A 14,430-nucleotide genomic window follows, 5' to 3' on the forward strand; every position below is an offset into this window, starting at 1 on the left:
CGAGGAAGCCCCCCGCTCTGGGCCCAGGCAAGCTTGAACACTTCCCTCCCCTGAAGCTAATGAGAAAACAATTGTGATTGGTTGCTGTGTTACCCATTGCACATGCTTTGTTTTGTTTTGTGTGTTATGCAAATAAAAAAAAATTACTCTCCTAAAAAAAACAAACCACTCTCCTGTAGCCCTCTGGCCTGGAGGCAGAAGGAGGGAGAGGACTGATGCTTCTGCTGCTGATACTGCTGCTGTTAGGCCCTGGGCTCTCCCTGCTGCTCCAGCTACTCCCCTGGCTGGGCCAGATACCGTCCCCCTTCTCTGCTACCTGGTTGCTGGCCGGCTACTGGACCCCCACCCTCGGGTGCTGCTACTGCTCCAACTGCAGCCCCTGGGGGGAGGGGGGAGCCTGCTAGCCCACTCCCCAGAGGAAAGGAGTGAGGGACCCCAGCCCCAGCCATTGCTGCTGTGGACACCACCACCACCACCACCTGAGAGGGGTCCTTTCTGCTTGCCTGGACCACCACCTGGAGTTCCTAGAGCTGCTGCTGCGGAGCTTGCTGCCTGGAGCTGCTGAAGCCCCGAGGAGAAGAAGAGGACCATCTCCTAGTGGGGGAGCACCTAGAGACTTTACAGACCACCGTGGAGGGGCACCGTGGAGGGGGCCTTTTGAACTGAGTAACTTTCAAACTGTGTTCTTGTGGTGGGGGTTTTGTGTTTGTAGGGACACAGGGGGTGTTGTGTGGAGCTGCCCCCCAATCCGTGTCCCCCTCAACTCCTACCACTACCACCACCGTTGCCCCCTCTGCCACCCCCACTGGCTGTTTACCATCTGCCTCAGCTCTTGCCTCTGGACTCAGCTGCTTGCTTGGTTTGCTACGCCCTATTTCCACCCTTTGAGCAAGAAGCAGCAGCCAGCCAAATTGACTTTGTGCAAGTGCACATGGGCGCACGTGCCACCCCGCCCCCCGGACTGCCCACCCCAGAGCTTTACCCTTTGCTACCTGCCCCATTTGCCCCTTGCAGCCTTCCCCCCCCTTTTTACCCCAGGCCCCCTTACTAGCTTCAGTTTGTTTGCCTGCCCCGCCCATTTCCCTCTAGAGCCTTTGTTTTATTTACTCCACCCCAGTCTCTGAAGTTAGCCCCTCGGTTTCCCTGATCTAACTCCAGCCCACTTAGCTCCTTGCTCCATGCGCCCATGCCCCCTCCCATGCACTTGTGCCACTCCCCTTTTTTAGTTTAAACCCTCCTCACTGCACCCCCAATGCTGTTGTTTCCCCCCCTCCCCTAGTGTAGCTAGAGGAGCCAGAATCCCACCCAACGTTGGTCATTGACCCCTAACCCCAACTGCCCCCCCCCGTCCAACCCATCCCCTTTGGCGGCCTAGTGGGGAGGAGTGCTCGACCTGCTTCCCCTTTGTCCCCTTCTCTCTCTGGTGTCTCCCCTTCCCTCCCTGCTCACGATGGCAGCGGACGAGACGGGTGGGGCCCCTCTAGAAAACCCTACTGCCCCTCCCCCACCTGCCACCCCATTGCCCCCCCGAGCCTCTACCTCCGCTGCCGCAGCCAAACCACCTTCTACTGCCTCCGCTGGGGCACCGGCAGCGGTGGACACCGAGGTGACCTCTGCTGCTGCCACGTCCCTCACCCCCTCCGACCCTGGGAAAGCCCCCCCAGCTGGTGGGAAGGGCCAGGGAAAAAAGAAGGGTAAGGGCCCTTGTGACAGGTTTCACTCGGTCCACCAAGCTTCTAGGGGGTGATGGAGAGCTACTGTCCTACTGGCCGGCCTTAGTTACACCTTTCAGGCACTGGAGAATTAGCAGAGAAGGTGTGTTGACCAGAGTCTGCGGTGCGCCCCTCAGGCAGGAGAGCGCTGGCACGAGTCTGCGGCATTCGGGATTCTGCTACTTCCTGTTCCACCCCTCCCCTTCTGGGGATTGGAGTAAGCTTGGTCTGGCCCCACTCACTCAGGCTGAGAGGGTGGCTCTTTATCCTCTGGTTCGGAGGGAGGCCACCCTGGATCCCTATATCCCCGCAAAAAAGACCAAGCCCTCCATGGCAGGGGCTGCCCCCACTGCCGCGGCCCCACCACTGGCCGCGGCGTCCCTCCCCGCTGTTCCCTCCACCAGCTCTGTGGGTGTCCCTCCCCCGGCCCCCAGGGCATATGCCCAGGTGGCGGCAGCCCCCCCACTCTGCCTGCCGCTACATCATCTTTCCTGCCCACCACCTCCGCTACCATCTATAGTGGCTGGGGCCCCTTCCCGACCTTGACCAGGAAGCACGGCATCCGTTGCCTCCTGGTGCCCACCTTGCCCCATGTGGAGACCTACGTGCGGGCATTGGTGAGGGTGGTGGGGCCCACGGCCATTGTGGCAGCCTCCAAAATGTATGGAAAGGTCGTCTTCTTTTTAGCAATGGAGGCCGCCGCCCAGGAGGCGGTGGAGAAGAGCCTGGTGGTGGGGGGCGTGTTCGTCCCCCTATTGCTGCTAGAGGACCTGGGCATCCACCTGGTCCTGACTTCCGTCCCTCCCTTCCTTCCCAATGCCACCCTGTTACCTGCCCTCTCTACCCTGGGGAAACCCATCTCTGTGGTCAGCCCTCTCCCACTGGGCTGCAAAGACCCCGCCCTCTGTCACGTCCTCTCGTTCCACCAGCAGGTGCAGCTTCAACTGCCGCCGGCGGCATGTGGCAGAGAGGCACTCGAGGGGTCATTCTTGGTCCCCTACCAGGGGGCCCATTACCAAGTGCACTACTTCACAGGGGAGGTCCGGTGCTACCTCTGCCAGGTGATGGGGCACGTCCGGAGGGACTGCCCATTGGCCCAGCAAAGAGGGCCATCCGGGACCCCCGAGCCCCGGCAGGGCGCTGGCCCCATCATCGCCGGTGCACATGGCTGCCCGGCACACGAAGCCACCCCTCCTCCTTCCCAGTCCACCACTACTCCCGCTCAGGCCCAAGGGGCACCTCCCCCACTATGCCCAGATAAGTGGGAGAGTCCCGCCTCCGCTGCTTGCAATCTTGGGGGGCCTGTGGAGGAGGGTGCGGCAGGGATACCGCCGGGCATGGGAGAGGGCCCACACCAGGGGGAATCTTCCCTCCCTCGTGCTGCCCCACCGTTACCACCCTGAGTCTCGGAGCCATCACCCCTGCCCCCTGACCTGACCCCTGCTAGCCAGCCCCCAGATGATGCCACGGAGGGCTGGGCCCTAGTACAGGGGAAGCGAGGCAAGTGGAAGGCTCAAGCTCCGCTCCTCCCATCCGATGCGGAGGCCCCCCGGAAGACCAGGAAGGGGGGCACCGATGCCGAACCTTCCGCTTTGCCCGCGGGTGTGTTTCATCCACCGGTGCTGGCTGGGGAAGACGTGGCAGCACTGGAAAGTAGTATTTCCCCTCCACGGGAGTCCCTCCCCTCCGAGGCCCCTGAGGGAGCCCTTCCTGCCCTGGTACAATCTGAAGCCTCTGTGAGCCCCGAGGTGACCGTTGCGTCGGGTGCCAGTGGGGAGAATCTTGGGGTGGTGGAAAGCGATCTGCCCTCCATATACAAGGACATAGAGGCCCTAGGTCTGACCCTGGTCACCCAGGGGGAGGACAACCCTTTGCCAGCGGGCCTTAATCTGGGCAACCTCACTCCAGCCCCCCTTTCCCAATGCTCCCTCCCCCTAACCGTTGATTCCGCTCCCACTTCCGCCATGTTGCTGCAGCTAGGGTCTGTGCTGGCAAACATGGTCCACCCAGGCCAGACCTACACCGTCCCAGGCCGCAGCATCTTTGACATTGGTGAGGCCTCATCTGGAGTACTGTGTCCAGTTTTGGGCCCCACACTACAAGAAGGATGTGGAAAAATTGAAAAGAGTCCAGCAGAGAGTAACAAAAATTATTAGGGGACTGGAACACATGACTTATGAGGAGAGGCTGAGGGAACTCGGATTGTTTAGTCTATGGAAGAGAAGAATGAAGGAGGATTTGATAGCTGCTTTCAACTACCTGAAAGGAGGTTCCAAAGAGGATGGATCTAGACTGTTCTCAGTGGTAGCTCATGACAGAACAAGGAGTAATGGTCTCAAGTTGCAGTGGGGGAGGTTTAGGTTGGATATTAGGAAAAACTTTTTCACTAGGAGGGTAGTGAAACACTGGAATGCGTTACCTAGGTCGGTGGTGGAATCTCCTTCCTTATAAGTTTTTAAGGTCAGGCTTGACAAAGCCCTGGCTGGGATGATTTAGTTGGGGATTGGTCCTGCTTTGAGCAGGGGGTTGGACTAGATGACCTCCTGAGGTCCCTTCCAACCCTGATATTCTATGATTCTATGACAACCTATATCTGGTCCGGGACCTTTTGGAACTCGGGTGTAGGGATCGTCTGTCATTTGCCCTCCTGTCCTTGGATCAGGAGAAGGCATTTGACAGGGTGGATCATGGGTATCTCCTGAGCACTCTGCGAGCGTTTGGCTTTGGACCCCAGTTTGTGGGTTTTCTCTGGGTGCTGTACGCCTCTGCAGAGTGTCTGGTCAGGCTCAACTGGACCCTGACCGAACCAGTCAGCTTCAGGCGAGGAGTACAGCAGGGGTGCCCCCTCTTGGGCCAGCTGTACACTCTGGCGATTGAGCCCTTCCTCTGTCTCCTCCGCAGGAGGTTGACAGGGTTGCTGCTGTGGGAGCCAGAGCTGCGGCTGGTCCTGTCAGCGTATGCTGATGACGTGCTCCTCGTGGTCCAGGACTTGGGTGACTTGGTGCAGGTGGAGGCTTGCCAGGCCATCTATTCAGCAGCCTCCTCCGCCCAGGTCAACTGGCTCAAGAGCTCTGGCCTGGTGGTCGGGGACAGCTGGCAGGCGAGCTCCCTCCCACCCGTGCTTCAGGCCATCTGGTGGAGCGCGGGTCCGTTGCTCTATCTTGGTGTTTACCTTTCTGCCACGCATCCCTCTCCGCCAGAGAACTGGCACGATTTAGAGGGCAGGGTGATAGAGTGGCTCCGGAAATGGACAGGACTACTCCGGTGCCTCTCCCTTTGAGGGAGAGCGCTGGTGCTTAATCAAGTAGTCCTGTCCATGCTCTGGTACTGGCTCAACACCCTGGTCCTGGCCCCGGGTTTCCTGGCCAACCTCCGGACATCGATTCTGAAGTTCTTTTGGTCAGGACTGCACTGGGTCCCTGCAGGGGTTCTCCATCTACCCCTGGAGGAGGGATGGCACAGCCTGAAGTGTCTCCACACTCAGGTCCATGTCTTCCGCCTCAAGGCCCTGCAGAGGCCCCTTTATGGTGCAGGTAATCCAGAATGGAGCATACTGGCGCATGCTTTCCTGCGCCGCTTCCAAGGGCTCCGATATGACCGGCAGCTCCTTTATCTTCATCCGAGAGGTCTTCCGCGAGACCTTTCCAGGATGCCAGTCTTCTACCAGGACCTCCTCCAGACCTGGAAACTGCTTTCAATGACCAGGTCCGGGGCGGCCACCAAAAGGGCAGATCTCCTCGCGGACCCCCTGCTACACAACCCCCAGCTTCGCGTGCAGGTGGCAGAGTCCCCCTCAGTGTGCCAGAGATTGGTCCTGGCAGAAGTCACAAGAGTCGGAGACCTCCTGGACTACAACTGGGGAGACTGGCTGGATCCCCTGACACTCGCTCAACGCATGGGGCTCTCCAGACCTCGTAGTCCCCAGCGCGTACTTCAGGAAGTGAGGGCTGCTTTGCCGCCCGTTGCTCAGATTTACCTTGACCGGGTCCTGCATGAGGGCGCGCCCCACCCACCCTCCACCCCAGGCCCGCCGGACCTTTTCATCGGGCTCCTGCCCCGTGGACCCAACTGACCCCCCACCCCTTCACCGTGAGCTGGCTGCATGAGCTGCAGCCAGTCTGCTTCCAGACCGCGCCAAGGAAACATCTATTCACGCTTGTGCTCCACACCCTTCACGCCCTCACCCTTGTGTCCCGCCCCGATACAAAATGGTGGGACCTTCTGCTACCTTTGGAGGGTGAGGAGGCCCGGTGGGCCAGCCTATATTCCACCTTGGTCCCGAGGCCTGCCGGGGATATCAGTTGGTAGCTCCTTCACGGAGCCGTGAGCATGGGCGTGTACTTGGCGTGGTTCACCCCTATCCCAGACACCTGCCCCTTTTGTGGCATGAGGGAAATGATGGCACACATATATTTGGAGTGTGCCAGGCTGCAGCCCCTATTCCGGCTCCTCACAAATATTTTATTATGCTTTTGGTTGCACTTTTCCCCTCACCTTCTTATTTATACACTCCCTATCTGTGGCCCCACCAAGTCACGGGATCTCCTGGTCAACCTCCTCCTGGCCCTAGCTAAAATGGCCATCTATAAAACCAGAGTGAAGAGGCTAGCCGATGGAGTCTCCTGTGACTGTGGGGCCTATTTCCGATCCTCCGTCCATTCAAGTATCCGGGCAGAGTTCCTCTGGGCAGCATCTACTGACTCCCTTGATGCCTTTGAGGAGCAGTAGGCGCTGTCCGGGGTTCTCTGCTTGGTGTCCCCATTCGGTTCCCTTCATTTGACCCTTTGAGCACACTCCTGTCCCTGTTATTTCATTAGTTGTCCCCCGTATTTATTTGGTGTCCAGGTCCTGTGGATCCCCCTCTTAGGCTGCGGGGGGATCCTTTAGCACTTCCCGGATCCCAATAGGATTACTCTCCTATAGCCATCTGGTCCGACCCTGTCACACTACATAAAACTCAAAAATTGCTAAAAATAAACACTGAAAAATGAAATTAATAACCCCCCAGAACGCAAGCCCTAGTTAAGCTACAGTCTTGCCTAATATTAAAGGAAGTCTGTTACAGAGACAAGAATAGTATTCAGCTCTTCTGAGTCCCAATCTGTTGCTTTAAACACAATACATTTTCTTCTTATATCCCTCTGTCCATCCTGTACACCAAATGAGGCAGGACTCCTGAAAAAAAAAATAGTATCTGACGACACAAATAAAAACTATAACAGAATGCCAATGCACAAGGGGCCAAATTAAGTTTGCACAGGCAAATGTAATTCTGTCATTTCCTAGCTTTTGCGTGCTTGACTTTGCAACCTTAAAAAATAAATAAAAATGGAAAGATAGAAAATCCATCATGAGGAACTACAATGACCCTCTGTATGGATCACTAGAACCTGTACATCCACAGCACAGACCTTTGAGTTAAAATATACTTGATAGCAGTAATAGGCTAAGTATTCTTTATGTTTTAATTCAACAGTTTTGATTGATGACTTAAAGAAATGAAAATAAAATGCTTTTGATTTTAACCCATTAAAATTCATGGAGTTATTGAAGAGACAGTGTCTGAGAAATGTTGGCCTGGTTGAAGTGGGGAGCTATTAGTTTAATTTTACTAAAGGGGCTTTCAAAAGTTTTGGAACATTGCCCTAGGGCCTTGGCTTAAGGGGCAGTGCTGAAACCTTGTCCTATCTGCAGCTCAAGCTATGATGAATCACCAGAGAGTATTCTTAGGCCTAGTCTATACTACAGGGTTAGGTCAAATTTAGCCGTGTTAGGTCGATTTTAAAATGAATGCGTCCACACAACCAACCCCCATCCATCGACTTAAAGGGCTCTTAAAATCGACTTCTGTACTCCTCCACAGCAAGGGGAGTAGCGCTAAAATCAACCTTGCTGGGTCGAATTTGGGGTAGTGCTGACGCAAATCGGTGGTACTGGCTTCCGGGAGCTATCCCAGAGTGCTCCATTGTGACCTGGACAGCACTCTGATGCACTAGCCAGGTACACAGGAAAACCCCAGGAACTTTTGGATTTCATTTCCTGTTCGGTCAGCGTGGCGAACTCAGCAGGACAGGTGACCATGCAGTCCCCCCAGAATTGCAAACGAGCTCCAGCATGGACCGAAAGGGAAACACTGGATCTGATTGCTGTATGGGGAGAAGCATCTGTGCAGGCAGAACTCCGATCAAAAAAAAGAAATGCAAATATATTTGCCAAAATCTCACAGGGCATCTTGGAGAGAGGCTACAACAGGGACACACAGCAATGCCGTGTAAAAGTTAAGGAGCTGAGGCAAGCCTACCAAAAGACAAAGGAGGCAAACGGTCGCTCCGGGCAGAGCCCCATACATGCTGCTTCTATGATCAGCTGCATGCCATTCTAGGAGGGGACCCTACCACTACCCCACCACTGTCTGTGGACAGCTGCAAGGGGGGAGTCTCATGCAACAGGGAGGAGGATTTTGTGGATGAGGAAGAGGAGGAGGAGGAAGAGAATGCACAGCAGGGAAGCGGTGAATCCGTTCTCACCGGCAGCCAGGACTTTTTCATCACCCTGGAGCCAATACCCTCTGAAGGCAGGATCCCCGACCCTGAAGCCGGAGAAGGCAGCTCTGGTGAGTGCACATTTGTAACTACAGTACAGGGTTTAAAAGCAATAGCGTTTAATGTTTCATTTGCCCTGAAGAATTGGGATGCAGTTGCGGCCAGTATAGCTACTGGAAGAGCCTGTTAACGTGTCTGGGGATGGAGCAGGAATCCTCCTGGGACATCTCCATGAAGCTCTCCTGGAGATACTCTGAAAGTATTCTGGAATCATTGCAGCACAAAGCATGGCAGCGAATGGTCCTGGGTTCTGGTCTCATTCAAGTAACATTCGGCCTATACCTTTCTGTGTTAGTCTCAGGAGAGTGCTATCATTCATGGTCACTTGGTTGAAATAGGGGAATTTTTGTAAGGGAACAGTAAAAGGACCGCATTCATGCTGGGTTGTTTGCGCTTGGCTAAAAGGGATCATCCCGGAGAATAGCCATGCGATGGGATGGGGGGAGGTGTGTTCTGCACATCCACCTGAAAACTACAGCCCCTCCTTCTAATTGTGAAACCCAACCCATTGCTTGCTATGGGAAAGGATGGTGCTGCAGTTTGAAACCGTTCCCACATGTTATGCGTAAGAAGCCAACCCCGCATACCCTTTGCCTTACCATGGCTGCATGGAAACCGAATTCTGTTGCCCAGCCGTGTGTGATGTGTCACCATACCGGCAGGCGCTCATTATAAAAGGCAAAATGTGACCTTGTACCTAAAGCACATGTGCTGTCTGCTGTGAATTCCTTGATTCACTGTGAAAGAGTCTCCCTTTTGTTCTCAGAAATGTATCATCTTAAATTTTACTCTCCCTTCTTATCTCCCCTCAGGTGCAAATGTTTCTAGGCTCCCCCTATCATCTCTGTCCCTGAGGTTATTGCAGATTAGAAGGCAGAAAAAAACGCACTCACGATGACATGTTTTCCGAGCTCATGCAGTCCTCATGCACTGATAGGGCACAGCTGAATGCATGAAGGCATTCAGTGTTAGAGGCTAGGAAAGCATTAAGTGAGTGCAAAGAGCAGAGGCAGGAGCGGGAGAAGCGGAGGCAGGAGGTGATGCTAAGGCTAATGGGGGAGCAAACAGACATGATGAAGTGTCTGGCGCAGCTGCAGGAAAGCCAACAAGAGCACAGACCCCCGCTGCATCCATTGTACAACCGCCTGATCTCCTGCCCAAGTTCCATATCCTCCTCACCCAGACGCCCAAGAACGCAGGGTGGGGGAGGCTCTGGGCACCCAGCCGCTCCATTCCAAAGGATGGCCCAAGCTGTTGTGCTGTCATTCAAACAGTTTGATTTGTAGTGTGGCTACAATAAGCAATGTGGCCTTGTCCTTCCCTCCTCCCCCACCAGGGCTACCTTGTCAGTTATCTCTCTCTTTTTTTTAATTAATAAAGAAAGAATGCATGGTTTCAAAACAATAGTTACTTTATTTCAAAGTGGGGAGGGTGGTTGGCTTACAGAGAATTAAAATCAACAAAGGGGGCGGGTTTGCATCAAGGAGAAATACACACAACTGTCACACTGAAGCCTGGCCTGTCATGAAACTGGTTTTCAAAGCCTCTCTGATGCGCAGCACGCCTTAATGTGCTCTTCTAATCGCCCTGGTGTCTGGCTGCTCAAAATCGGACACCAAGCGATTTGCCTCAACCTCCCACCCTGCCATAAACGTCTCCCCCTTACTCTCACAGATATTCTGGAGCACACAGCAAGCAGCAATAACAATGGGAATGTTGGTTGCGCTAAGGTCTGACCTAGTCAGCAAACAGCGCCAGCAAGCTTTTAAACGTCCAAAGGTACATTCTATCACCATTCTGCACTTCCTCAGTTCATAGTTGAACTGCTCCTTACTACTGTCCAGGCTGCCTGTGTACGGCTTCATGAGCCATGGAAGCAAGGGGTAGGCTGGGTCCCCAAGGATAACGATTGGCATTTCAACATCCCCAATGGTAATTTTCTGGTCTGGGAAGTAAGTCCCTTCTTGCAGCTGCTCGAACAGCCCAGAGTTCCTAAAGATGCGAGCGTCATGCACATTTCCTGGCCATCCCACTTTGATGTCGGTGAAACGTTCCTTGTGATCCACCAGTGCTTGCAGCATCATTGAGAAGTACCCCTTGTGGTTTATGTACTGGTTGGCAAGGTGGTCCGGTGCCAAGATAGGGATATGCATTCCGTCTATCGCCCCACCACAGTTAGGGAAACCCATTGCAGCAAAGCCATCCACTATGACCTGCACATTTCCCAGGGTCACTACCCTTGATAACAGAACATCAATGATTACTTGGATCACAGCAGTCCCCACAGTAGACTTGCCCACTCCAAATTGATTCCCGACTGACCGGTAGCAGTCAGGCGTAGCAAGCTTCCACAGGGCTATCGCCACTCGCTTCTCAACTGTCAGGGACGCTCTCATCTTGGTATTCCTGTGCTTCAGGGTGGGGGAAAGCAACTGACTGAGTTCCAGGAAAGTGGCCTTATGCATGTGAAAGTTTTGCAGCCACTGTGAATCATCCCATACCTGCAACACTATGCGGTCCCACCAGTCTGTGCTTGTTTGCTGGGCCCAGAATTGGCGTTTCACTGTATCAACCAGCCCCACTGCCACCATGATGTCCCAATTGCCACAGCCGGTGCTTTCAGGAATGTCTGTGTCCATGTCCTCATCAAAATCCTCCTCTTAGCCTGGTTCTGCATATACTCCAGGATAATGTGCAAAGTGTTTACAATGCTCACAACAGCACCGGTGAGCTGAGCAGGCTCCACGCTTGCCGTGATATGGCGTCTGCAGGACAGCAGGAGAGCAGAATTGCAGAGGAAGCGGTGGATGACGATGGATGCCGCGAGAATAGATATTTATACAGAACGACGAGAGGACCTGCGAGGTGGATTTATAGCACCAGGAGAACAGAGTTGCAGCGGAAGCGGTGGATAATGACAACATGGAGAAATTTGCTATTGAGACTGAGCTTATTTACAAGAGCAGGAGGGCAGAGTTGCAGCGGAAGCGGAGGATGATGATGGTTAGCAGTTGTCCTGCACCATCTGCTGACAGCAGCACTCAGGACACAACAGCGGCGGTGATGGTGAGCTTAGCTGAGCAGGCTCCATGCTTGCTGTGGTATGGAGTCTGCAAGGAAAAAAGGCGTGAAATGATTGTCTGTTGTTGCTTTCACGGAGGGAGGGGTGACTGACGACATGTACCCAAAATCACCCGCGACAATGTTTTAACCCCGTCAGGTATTTGGAGCTTAACCCAGAAGTCCAATGGGCAGCGGAGACTGCGGGAACTGTGGGATAGCTACCCACAGTGCACCGCTCCGTAAGTCAATGCTAGCCACGGTAGTGAGGACACACTCTGCCGACTTAATGCGCTCAGTGTGGACATATGCAATCAACTGTATAAAATTGATTTCTAAAATCGACTTCTATAAAATCGACCTAATTTCGTAGTGTAGAGATACACTAGGCTATATCTACACTTAAATCGCTGCACTACTATAATGGTTCAGTATAGACACTACATACACTGACAGGAGGGGTTCTCCCTTCAGCATAGGCAGGGCCAGCTCCAGACACCAGCTTTCCAAGCAGGTGCTTGGGGCGGCATTGAGAATGGGGCAGCAATCCGTGTCCCACGGCAGCAATTCGGCGGTAGCTCCGCCTCTCTAGCAGCGGCGGCAATTCAGCGGCGACTGCTTGGGGCGGCAAAATTGGTAGAGCCGCCCCTGAGCATAGGTAATACTTCTCCCTAAGAGGTGGTAGCTAGATTGATGGAAGAATTCTTCCATCAACCTAGTGCTGTCTACACCAGGGGTGAGGTCAGTATAGCTATGTCTTTAAGGCGTGTGTATTTTTTATCCTGATGTGTACACTAGGCCTCAGTGTCGATGAAGGTTAGTGGAGACCAGGGAGCATGCTCAGTGCAGATATATATACACCTAGTTTTAACTGCACTGAGTACCTAGTTTTGAAAAAATACCTAGTTTTGCCAAACTTCAGGTTTGGAAAAAGCATAACTGTTTTTGCTGAAACTTAAAAAATAAACAAAACTCTTCATGAATTTGTGAAGAGTATATATATGAAGAATCCTTAATTTTTAGCTTTTTTCTTGCATATCTGCTTCAATTTAAAAAAAAACCTGTATGTCTTCATCACAAATTCATATATATATATATATGAATCATTCCTTATTGATGATTCATATATATATATGAATCATCAATAAGGAATAGTCAGTTTAAATTAGCCAAACATTTACAGCGTGATCAGTTCAATGGGTCCACATGCATCATTTTAAAGGAGTGGGGCCTAAAAGTTTTGGCTAGTGTTAGCAAACTGACTATCGCTTACTGAAGGCCATAGCCAAATGTATTTACATCCACTACTCACAGGCATGTACACACATAGAGTGCAAAAGTGACCATGCCAACCACTGCTCCACTTTCACATCTCCACTCAGCATTCAAAGGGAACTGTTGTTCGGATGTGATGGTTGGCTTCTGTCATAGATATAAAGGGAAGGGTAAACCCCTTTAAAATCCCTCCTGGCCAGAGGAAAAATCCTCTCACCTCTAAAGGGTTAAGAAGCTAAAGGTAACCTCGCTGGCACCTGACCAAAATGACCAATGAGGAGACAAGATACTTTCAAAAGCTGGGAGGAGGGAGAAAAACAAAGGGTCTGTGTCCGTCTGGTGATGCTTTTGCTGGGGACAGAACAGGAATGGAGTCTTAGAATTCAGTAAGTAATCTAGCTAGATAAGCGTTAGAGTATGATTTCTGATTTTACAGAGATGATTTTTTTTACTTCTGTTAAAAGTCTTCTTGTAAGGAAACTAAATGCTTTTTCATTGTTTTAAGATCCAAGGGTTTGGGTCTGTGGTCACCTATGCAAATTGGTGAGGATTTTTACCAAACCTTCCCCAGGAAGTGGGGTGCAAGGGTTGGGAGGATTTTGGGGGGAAAGAAGTTTCCAAACTATGTTTTTTCAGGAACCCAGATAAAGTTTGGTGGTGGCAGTGGAAGTCCAAGGGTAAAATAGTTTGTACCTTAGGGAAGTTTTAACCTAAGCTGGTAAAAGTAAGCTTAGGAAGTTTTCATGCAGGTCCCCACATCTGTACCCTAGAGTTCAGAGTAGAGAAGGAAACTTGACAGTTTCCTTGACACTGGTGCCACTGACCAAAAATTCTTTTCAACACAGGTCTGAAGTGTTTCAGGAGGGCAGATGAGGGGGTGGGCAAAGAGTGAATCACCCGAGGGCGGCTGTTTACAGGCACTGTTGCCAACTCTCAGCAATTGCTGGTGATATCTGATGCTCTTATTAAAACCCCTGCTATGTAATTACCTAAGCTCTGCTTCCGTTTAATAAGAATCATAATAACAGAAGTCTGAAAACATGGCCTGGTTGTACCCTAAAGGCTCAAAGGCAAATAAAAGAACCCCAACATTTATATTTCTTTCAGAGTAGCAGTCGTGTTAGTCTGTATTCGCAAAAAGAAAAGGAGGACTTGTGGCACCTTAGAGACTAACCCATTTATTTGAGCATGAGCTTTCGTGAGCTACAGCTCACGAAAGCTCATGCTCAAATAAATGGGTTAGTCTCTAAGGTGCCACAAGTCCTCCTTTTCTTTCTATTTATATTTCTAGAAACCTAACCAGACATGATTCTCTATGTGAGCCTGACTCAGGATTTGAAGCACTGAACTCCCTGCACGCTGGACTTCACTGTGGCTCTAAGCCCCTCACCCCTATTTTTAGGCCCTCCCTTCTCACAGCCCGCAGCCCCAGTTCCCCCCAACCCCCCCTGAGGCTCAGGGACCAGTACGCCGCCGCCCCGCAGCCTGCTCCGGGCATGCTCAGTGGGGGCCCCGGCAGCCTGCCACGGCGCCCCGCCCTCGCCTAACCCGGATACGCACGCTCCGCTGCCTTTCACCTCTGCTCGCCGGGGAACGTGGAGCCGGGAGCCAGCTGAGCAGCGAGAGAGGCTGCCGCCGCCGGGCTCCCCGGGGTTCCATGCGGGCGGGCGCTGCCCGCGGGCCGCTGCCGGGCTGGGTGCGGGGTGGGCGGGCCGCTATGGAACGCTGGTGAGCGCCCGCCTTCGGCCCCCGAGAGCCGGCTGCGCGCCCGCCCCGCCGCT

General features: G+C 52.9%; 1 protein-coding gene across 2 annotated transcripts; it reads right to left on the reverse strand.

Annotated features, from left to right (window-relative positions):
- Positions 1-9,721: 9,721 nt before the first annotated feature.
- LOC311516512 (uncharacterized protein) lies at positions 9,722-14,352 on the reverse strand. 2 transcript variants are annotated; one of them, XM_084620657.1, is made up of 2 exons: positions 14,227-14,352; positions 9,722-11,424 (listed from the first exon to the last, which is right to left on the reverse strand). In XM_084620657.1, the coding sequence occupies exon 2, from the start codon at positions 10,951-10,953 to the stop codon at positions 9,880-9,882; it is 1,074 nt and encodes a 357-aa protein (XP_084476783.1). In that variant the 5' UTR covers positions 10,954-11,424; positions 14,227-14,352; the 3' UTR covers positions 9,722-9,879. The 2 variants fall into 2 exon arrangements, with proteins under 2 accessions (XP_084476783.1, XP_084476784.1); XM_084620658.1 differs by having other exon boundaries at positions 14,210-14,290.
- Positions 14,353-14,430: the final 78 nt, after the last annotated feature.

This window comes from Lepidochelys olivacea, assembly GCF_965140295.1.
Source record: "Lepidochelys olivacea isolate rLepOli2 genome assembly, chromosome: 2".
NCBI classification, from domain to species: domain Eukaryota; kingdom Metazoa; phylum Chordata; order Testudines; family Cheloniidae; genus Lepidochelys; species Lepidochelys olivacea.

Bases quoted from the DNA above. Each gene is read 5' to 3' on its own strand.
- LOC311516512 (XM_084620657.1), bottom strand. From the start codon at position 10,953: ATGGACACAGACATTCCTGAAAGCACCGGCTGTGGCAATTGGGACATC.